Below are 9,504 nucleotides of genomic sequence, written 5' to 3' on the forward strand. Positions count from 1 at the left end.
TTCTTTCATTACTGTGAGTTTATAAAATCAGCAAGTCGACCTTGGGGCAGCTACCCCCTCTTGACTATCTATGGAGAGGTATGTCAGGAATTGCAGGTAAGCAAATTAATCAGTGATAAGAATAGCCCAAGGAGGGCTGGAGAGATGGCTTAGCGGTTAAACGCTTGCCTGTGAAGCCTAAGGACCCCGGTTTGAGGCTCAGTTCCCCAGGTCCCACGTTAGCCAGATGCACAAGGGGGCGCACGCGTCTGGAGTTCGTTTGCAGAGGCTGGAAGCCCTGGCGCGCCCATTCTCTCTCTCTCCCTCTGTCTTTCTCTCTGTGTCTGTCGCTCTCAAATAAAAAAAAAAAAAAAAAAAAAAAAAAAAGAATAGCCCAAGGAATTGATTCTGTTCCTTAAAATTTGTACAACTGTAAAGCATTTCATCACAAGGCAATTAAGATCAGAGGTGTGTCACTGGGCCACAAACCTCCACCTGTGAGAAGACGCCACTAGTCTGTGATCACCAATCCTCTATATAGCAGTTCTTTCTTTTTTTTGTTTTTCAAAAATAAATAAATAAAAATTGTTTATTTCTTTGTGCATGAGTGTGTGTGTGTGTGTGTGTGTGTGTGTGTGTGTGTGTGCATGCGTGTATGCCAGGGCCTCTTGTCATTGCAAACCAACAGTCGACTCTTGCATCATTTTTGTGTATGTGTGTGTCTGGTTTACATGGGTGGCTTGGGAATGGAACCCTAGGCTGACAGGCTTTGTAAACAAGCACCATTACCCTCAGAGCCATTTTTTCAACCCTCCACCTTGTTTGGTTGTTTTTTATACTTGCATTTTTATTTATTTTAGACAGAGAGAGAGGGAGAGAGAATGGGTGTGCCAGAGCCTCTAGGCACTGCAAACAAACTCCAGATGCATGTGCCACCTTGTGCATCTGGCTTACACAGGACCTGGGAAATCAAACCTGGATCCTTAGGCTTTGCAGGCAAGCGCCTTAATCGCTAAGCCATCCTTCCAGCCCCTTCCACCTTGTTTGTGGAAGCAAGGTCTCTTGTTTGCTGCTGTGTACATCAAGCTAAATGACCCACAGGCTTCCAGGACTTCTGTCTCTGCCCGTGCATCTCTATCAGCGTGCTGGGAGTAGAGAAAGCTGCCATAGCTTCTAGCTTTTACTTGAAGTCTGGGCACCCAAACTTGGGTACTTGAGCTTGAGCAGCAAGTACTTTCACCACTGAGCCATCCCTCAATTCTTTTTCTTAGATATTTTTATTTTTTTATTTGAGAGACACAGAGAGAAAGAGAGATGGAGAGAGAAAGAGGCAGAGAGAGAACGGGCTCACCAGGGCCTCCAGCCGCTGCAAACAACCTCCAGACACATGTGCCCCTTGTACACCTGACTTATGTGGGTCCTGGGGAGTTGAACCTGGGTCCTTTGGCTTTTCTGGCAAGCTCCTTAACTGCTAAGCCATCTCTTCAGCAACCATTCCTCAATTCTTTTTTTTTTAATTTTAAATATTTTAATTTTGTTTATTTGTCTATTTATTTGACAGAGAAAGAGAGAGAGAGAGGGAATGGGCGCTCCAGGGCCTCCAGCCACTGCAAACGAACTCCAGACACGTGCGCCCCCTTGTGCCTCTGGCTAATATGAGTCCTGGGGAATTGAACCCGGGTCCTTTGGCTTTGCAGGCAAATGCCTTAACCACTAAGCAATCCTTCCAGCTCTATTACTATTATTATTTTTTTTCACTTTCTTTTTTTTTAATTTTTATTAACATTTTCCATTATTACAAAATATATCCCATGGTAATTCCCTCCCTCCCCACCCCCACACTTTCCCATTTGAAATTCCATTCTCCATCATATTACCTCCCCATTACAATCATTGTAATTACATATATACAATATCAACCTATTAGGTATCCTCCTCCCTTCCTTTCTCTTCCCTTTATGTCTCCTTTTCAACTTACTGGCCTCTGCTACTAAGTATTTTCATTCTCACACAGAAGCCCAATCATCTGTAGCTACATTCCTCAATTCTTTAAATAAAAAAAAATAAGAAGTTAAATAATGAAGGCAAAAGCAGAACTACTTAATATCAATGTAGTAATGTGGTATTAAAGAAAGAAAGAGATGCTTCAACACAGACAGGGATGACAGGCATCCTTGAGAGGAGACAAAGGTCTCCACAGAGAAAGAAATTAGCAAAGGGTAGGTGCTGTTTCAGACTTAAGGCTCCAGTCCAAGGATTATAGCCCTTCTAGAATTTGTCTAGCACATTTTCTGGTTCATACCAGAAAATATTCTTCCCAAGGGCATAAGAAAGGGGGAAAGAAAAGACTTCAGGCTTCTCAGAGTACCACAAAAATTTTAACTTATGTTCCTATTAAAAGAGACAAATTCAGGGAAGCTCCAAAGTGTGAGAGCTGTACCAATGACTACACATCAGAAAGGAAAAAAAGCTGGGCACGGTGGCACACACCCTTAATCCCAGCATTTGGAAGGCTGAGGTAGGAGGATTGATGTGAGTTCAAGGCCACTCTGAGTGAGTTCCAGGTCAGCCTAGGCTAGACCCTACCTCAAAAAAAAAAAAAAAAGATGACAAAAAAGTTAAATTGGGCTGGAGAGATGGCTTAGCACTTAAGGTGCTTGCCTGCAAAGCCTAAAGACCCATGTTCAACTCTCCAGGTCCCACTTAAGCCAGATGCACAAGGTGACACATGTGCACAAGGTGGCACATGCGTAGGGGTTTGATTGCAGTGGCTGGAGTCCCTGGTGCACCAATTCTCTATCTATCTCATTTAAAAAAAAAAAAAAAGGCCAGTCTGAGCCTGGAGAGTTGGCTTTGGTTAAGGCATTTGCCTGCAAAGCCAAAGGATCTCAGTTCAACTCTCCAGGACCCACGTAAGCCAAATGCACAAGGTGGCGCATGCATTTGGAGTGGAGTTTATAAACAATGCTCACACAAGCTAGAGTTGCTGAGAATGCTGCTGTTCTTGGCACCGTACAGGGCCTTGAAGGGGTTAGGATTGACTTGGAGGAGTCTGGGTACCATGTCTAAGTCTCTCTGGATGCCTTGAAGTTCTGCCACTTGACTCACTTGTCCTGGGGGTTGCTGATGGGGAGAGGGTGCTCTTGAGTTAGCAGTTCTTTTTTAAAAATATTTTATCTATTTATTTGAGAGAGAAAAAAAAGAGGAAGATACATAGAGAATGGATGCACCAGGGCCTTTAGCCACTGCAAACAAACTCCAGACTCATATGCCACCTTGTGCATCTGGCTTACGTGGGTACTGGAGAATGGAACCTAGGACTTTAGGTTTTGCAGGCAAGTGCTTTAACCACTGAGCATTCTCTCCAGCCCAGCAAAGTTCTTTCCCTACCACCACATCTCCTCTCACTGATTTGCTTCCATTGTGTGACAATTAGAGCCAGCCTTCTGCACTAAAACAGGATGCCCTTCTGACCCCTTCCATTCAAATAGAAAGGAAAGGGAAGGATCCTGCTTGAAAGGTTAGTCCTGAAGTGAGAACTTAAATTTGGGAAGAGTTCCCACCATACCCTGCAAGAATGGATCACTAGAACATTTGTACAAATATTGCAATTATGATGATCCCTTTCTCTCTAGGAGTCTAGTACATGACAGGCAGATGGTACACGTGTGGCTGGTGGGGAGTAAGAACCTTGGGAACTGACTAAGCCCTGCAGGCACTTCATTGGTTGGAGGAATTAAGCCCATCTTTGTGAGCCCGCTGGAAAGTACTCAAGCTAGCACCTACTTCCCTCCAGAAGTCACTCTGTGGCTTAACAATTAAGATGCTTGCCTGCAAAGCCAAAGGACCCAGGTTCCGTTCCCCAGTACCATGTAAGCCAGATGCACAAAGTAGCACATGAATCTGTAGCTCATTTGCAGTGGCTAGAGGCCCCATTTTCTCTCTCTCTCTCTAAAAACAAGTATTTAAAAAAAATAAATAAGGGCTGTAGAGATGGTCACTGATTAAAGTTGTTTACAAAGCCTGCCAACCTGGGTTCAATTCTCCAGTACCTACCTAAATCCAGATGCACAAAGTGACACCCGCATCTGGAGTTCCTTTGCAAGAGGCCCTGGTCATGCCCATTCATATCCTCCCTCCCTCTCTCTCTTTCCCTCTCTCTCTTCCTGTCTTTCAAATAAATAATATATTTTAAAAGAAATATAAAATAGGAAAGAACCTACAAGAACATTAGAAGTGAGTTCATAAAATCAACTACCTAGATCATTTGAATGTTTGTAAGAGAAAACAATACGGAACTATACCATTAAAAATTAATGTGGCTGGAGAGAAGCTTCAGCTGTTAAAGGCACTTGCTTATAAAGTCTGAAAGTCTGATAGCCTAGTTTCAATTCCTCAACACCCATGTAAAGCCAGATGCACAGGGTGGCACATGCATCTGGAGTTCATGCCCATAATCACTCTCTTCCTGTCTCATTCATTCATAAATAAATAAATAAATATTTTTTTTAAAAAAAGAGGACTGGCTGGTGAGATGGCTCAGTTGATAACATGCTGTCCTTGTAAGCAATGAGGACCTGAGTTTGATCTTCAGTCCCCATGCAAAATGTTGAACATTGTGGTGCATGTCTTTCATCCCAATACTGAGAGGTAGGCAGAACCTCTGGGGCTCCCCTGCCATGATTCTAGTCTAAGCAGTGTTATGCCAATGAAAGAACCTGTCTCAAAGGAGGTAGGCTACATTCCTGAAATATGACACCCAGAGTTGTCCCCTAGCATCCACATGCATCTGAACACACAAGTGCCCACACACACACCACATACATGCACACACAAAAAAATTAAGAACATGGTCCAGAAATTAAAAGCATGATTTCCAGGTTAAATCATATTGGAGGACTTGATTATGAAAATGATGGCTTCACAATGACAACTGTCCTTAATTTTCAGGACATCAGAAATAAGAAAAATTGTCTATGGCCATATTACCATGAATGTACATCTCATCTGATCTAGGAATCTAAGTAGTATCAGGCCTGGCTAGAACTCGGATGGGAAAAATGAGAAAACTGAATGTTTTCTTTGTATTTGCACTACTGGGGAATGAACCAGGGCCTCATGTATGCTAGGCAAGTGTACACCTACCCCAGGATAAGTTTTTAGAGAGAGAGAGGAAGGGAGGGAGAAAGATGTCAAATACAAAGAAGTACACATTCAGAAAGGCTGAGGAGAGAAGGAAGAAAGAGGGAAGGAAGGGAAGGGAGGGAGGGAGGAAGTGTAAAAATGAAAATAAGACTGGGGGAAATTGCTCAGTGGTTAAAGGTGCTTGTCTACAAAGCCTGCTTACCCTGGATCTATTCCCAGCACCCACATAAAGCCAGGTGTGGAAAAAAACCTAGCATTCTGCTCTAACAAAAAGACTGTGTACATTCACACTGACACAAATATTTTTTTTTTTTTTTAATTTAAAACACCAGCCGGGCGTGGTGGCACACTCCTTTAATCCCAGCACTCAGGAGGCAGAAGTAGGAGGATGGCCGTGAGTTCAAGGACACCCTGAGACTACATAGTGAATTTCAGGTCAGCCTGGGCTAGAGTGAGACCCTACCTTAAAAAAAAAAAAAAAAAGCAATGTCCAGCCAGATGTGGTGGCTTTAATCCCAGCACTCCGGAGGCCACCATGAGGCCACCCTGAGACTAACTACATAGTGAATTCCAGATCATCCTGAGCTAGAGTGAGACTGTACCTCAAAAAAAACAAAAAAGGAATGCCTATTTTCAAACTTATCTTGCACATATTAACTCAAGAGTCCTAGGAAGAGTGAACACTAAAATATTTTTTGAATGAATGTAAAAGGGGACTACTTTCATTTGTATAGTGTGCAATCTGAAAGACTTTACATTAAGCAGTAGAGTCTCCTAACGTAGGAGGCTTCAGTATCCTGATAATCGTACTGATTTCGTACTGTATAACTTTGAATGATAGCAATTATCTACTTGAATGACAAGAGTGGAGTCTTAAGTTTTGGGAAAGCAATGTAGACTATAGTTAAGAAAACAAAATCTGCAAACAGACCGCATTTTATTTCATCACTTAATCTCACTGTAATTTGGTCATATTACTTAGCCTCACAAAGGCTTGATTTCCTCACTTTGACAATAGTTCTCAGAATTACTGTGAGAATGGAGCATGGTTACATCGTGTTCAGTATTACCATTTCCTTGAACTTTGGAATTCTAATTCTAAGTTCTCCTATTTATTTTTATTTTTCGAGGTAGGCGTCTCACTCTAGCCCAGGCTGACCTGGTACTCACTATGTATTCTCAAGGTGGCCTCGAACTCACAGTGATCCTATCTTTGCTTCCCGAGTGCTGGGATTAAAGGCGTGCGCCACCACGCCCGGCTCATTATAAATTCTCAATTCTGAGGTTTCGGGGAAAATCAGATGTGTCTGGAAGTAGAAAAGGCACTAAATAAGAGTCAGGATGTCTCTCAGTAACAATGTGTCTCCATCTAGCCATGTAGCACTGGACAATCACCTAACCTCTAAATTTTATTTTTATTTATTTATTTATTTATTTATTTTCCCATTTGCGATCACTAAGTAAGCTGCGAACTTGGCACCAGCTGCCTGAGGCTAAAGCATATTTCCCACGTTCAAGGTGATTGTGGTAATGGTGTTCTGGGGACCTTCAAGCTCACACATACCCCGTTCAGTTCTAAGTCTAGCTTAAGTAGGACAAAACACCAGTTCTTGGATTCCTTGATTTCCTCGTCGCTTCTTCAGGCCTCATTTTCAGAAGCGGCTTCTCAGAATTGCGCCGGTAGTATCAGCTCAGCTGGAGTTCTCGCGATATTACAGACGGAAGTGGGTAGTGGAGAAAGCGCGCAGCTATCGCGAGACTTCCGCGGGAAGTGGGTGGAGGCCGAGACGCAGCCGCTCCTCTGGCTGGAAGGTAGTCTTTTCCCGAGCGACGGTAGCGGTCCGTTCCAGGCGCGGTTCTCCGAGGAAGACGTGCCTCGCCGCGGTCTTTCCGGCCCTGAGCTCGCGCCCGTGCGCGGCAGTGCCAAGCGGCGCGTAGCCCGGCCTGCGGAGCCCCTCGACCCACCCCCGCCGGTCTGCAGTTAGGCCGCGCCCTAAGGCCCAGTCCGCGGCGGCCCGGGCGGGTGATGCCCAATACAGCCATGAAGAAAAAGGTGCTGTTGATGGGAAAGAGCGGGTCCGGGAAGACCAGCATGCGGTCCATTATCTTTGCAAACTACATTGCTCGCGACACCAGGCGTCTGGGAGCCACCATCGATGTGGAGCACTCCCATGTCCGATTCCTAGGGAACCTGGTGCTGAACCTGTGGGACTGTGGCGGTCAGGACACCTTCATGGAAAATTACTTCACCAGCCAGAGGGACAACATCTTCCGCAACGTCGAGGTTTTGATTTACGTGTTCGATGTAGAGAGCCGCGAGCTAGAAAAGGACATGCATTATTACCAGTCTTGTCTGGAAGCCATCCTCCAGAATTCACCTGATGCCAAAATCTTCTGCCTGGTGCACAAGATGGATCTGGTTCAGGAGGATCAACGTGACCTGATTTTTAAAGAGCGAGAGGAAGACCTGAGGCGTTTGTCTCGCCCACTGGAGTGCGCTTGCTTTCGAACGTCCATCTGGGATGAAACGCTCTACAAAGCCTGGTCCAGCATCGTCTATCAGCTGATCCCCAACGTCCAGCAGCTCGAGATGAACCTAAGGAATTTTGCCCAGATCATCGAGGCTGATGAAGTCCTGCTGTTCGAGAGAGCTACGTTCCTGGTGATTTCCCATTACCAGTGCAAAGAGCAACGTGACGTCCATCGTTTTGAGAAAATCAGCAACATCATTAAGCAGTTCAAGCTGAGCTGCAGTAAATTGGCCGCCTCTTTCCAGAGCATGGAAGTTAGGAATTCTAACTTCGCTGCTTTCATCGATATCTTCACATCAAACACGTATGTGATGGTGGTTATGTCAGATCCGTCCATCCCTTCAGCAGCTACTCTGATCAACATTCGCAATGCCAGGAAACACTTTGAGAAGCTAGAGAGAGTGGATGGCCCCAAGCACAGTCTCCTCATGCGTTGAATATTGCCAAATGCTCTTTAGGAAAATGCTGGTTTACCTTTTTTTTTTTTTTTTGCATCCTTTATTTTTAATATTCATGTTTTGTGCTTAAAAGTGGGCTTTGAAATGTGTGCTGCTTCCGACTCCTATCTTTCTTCCCTAGTCTTTAAGCCTTTGACACTATTTACTCAGCTATCCAGTAGAGAGCTTTAAGATGGCCTTTCTGAAAAGTTTGGTATGTTGTAACACTAAAGTAGGTGGTTTGTATGTGTTCTCGTTATAGTAGATATGTACATTAAAGCCTTTACTAGTTATCTTCCTGTATTATCAGATTGCAAAGGTGTAATGTTACTATTTTATCAACAAGGTATTTAAATGCATTTCTAAATTCTATTTGGCTTCTATCATGAATAAACATTTAATGTTAGCAATTTAAAACATGGTCTTACTTGAAATAATTTTAACATGCTTAGTAGCTAACTATAAAGATTTTAACAACACAAGTATTATTTAACTGGCAAACTTCCTTTTATAAGCTTAGCCTCTGACATTTTAGTGACATTTTGTAGCAGTAGTTAAGAATATGGACCAACCGGGTGTGGTGCCTCACACCTTTAATCCCAACATTCAAGGCAGAGGTAGAAGGATCACTGAGTTCAAGGCCATCCTGAGACTGCATAGTGAATTCCAGGTCGGCCTGGGCTACAGGGAGACCCTACCTTGAAAAACCAAAAAGAAAGAGAAAAAAAGGGGGGGGGGGACATAGGTTATTGGGGATGGAGAGATGGCTCAGCAGTTAAAGGCACTTGTTTGCAAAGCCTGACAGCCTGGGTTCAATTCCCCAGCACCCATGTAAAGCCACATAGATGCACACAGTGGTGCATACACCTGGAGTTATTTTGCAGTAGCAGAGGGCCTTGACATGACCATACTCATTCTCTCTGTCTCTTTGTGGGTTTTTTGGTGGTTGTTTTTCCTGGTAGCGTTTCACACTAGTCCAGGCTGACCTGGAACTTGCTATATAGTGTCAGGGTGGCCTGGAACTCTCAGCGATCCTCCCACCTCTGCCTCCCAAGTGCTGGGATTAAAGACATGTGCCACCATACCTGCCCCCCCCCCGCAAAAAAAAAAAAATAAATAATGCAGCATCCAGAATAGTGCCTACATCTTAGGTGTCAGCTATAATCACCAACTAGTAAGCCACTCCTTTAATTATTGCATATGACATCTGGCTAAATAGTTGAACCCTTTTATACTTTTCTTTTGAGATAGGGTCTGACTCGAGCCCAGACTACCTAGAATTCACTTTGCAGTCTCAGGCTGGTCTTGAACTCAGAGCTATCCTTTTACCTCCACCTCATGAGTACTAGGATTAAAGGTGTGCTCAACCATACTGGGCATTTGAGCCTTTTTAAATAACAGGTATTAAATAC

At 44.0% G+C, this 9,504-nt stretch overlaps 1 protein-coding gene and 1 non-coding gene across 2 annotated transcripts; both read left to right on the forward strand.

The window, feature by feature from the left end:
- The first annotated feature begins 2,231 nt into the window (after positions 1-2,231).
- On the forward strand, positions 2,232-2,291 carry LOC123458384. Its single transcript, XR_006635642.1, has one exon. It is a non-coding gene; the product is annotated as a U7 small nuclear RNA (small nuclear RNA).
- Positions 2,292-6,911: 4,620 nt separating this feature from the next.
- Rraga (Ras related GTP binding A) lies at positions 6,912-8,509 on the forward strand. The gene has a single exon (XM_004658425.3). It carries the CDS (start codon positions 7,151-7,153, stop codon positions 8,090-8,092), a length of 942 nt encoding a protein of 313 aa, XP_004658482.1. The 5' UTR covers positions 6,912-7,150; the 3' UTR covers positions 8,093-8,509.
- The last annotated feature ends 995 nt before the right edge of the window (positions 8,510-9,504 follow it).

This window comes from Jaculus jaculus, chromosome 1 (genome assembly GCF_020740685.1).
Source record: "Jaculus jaculus isolate mJacJac1 chromosome 1, mJacJac1.mat.Y.cur, whole genome shotgun sequence".
Lineage (NCBI taxonomy): Eukaryota > Metazoa > Chordata > Mammalia > Rodentia > Dipodidae > Jaculus > Jaculus jaculus.

Coding starts and splice junctions, on each gene's coding strand:
- Rraga (XM_004658425.3), top strand. CDS start 7,151: ATGCCCAATACAGCCATGAAGAAAAAGGTGCTGTTGATGGGAAAGAGC.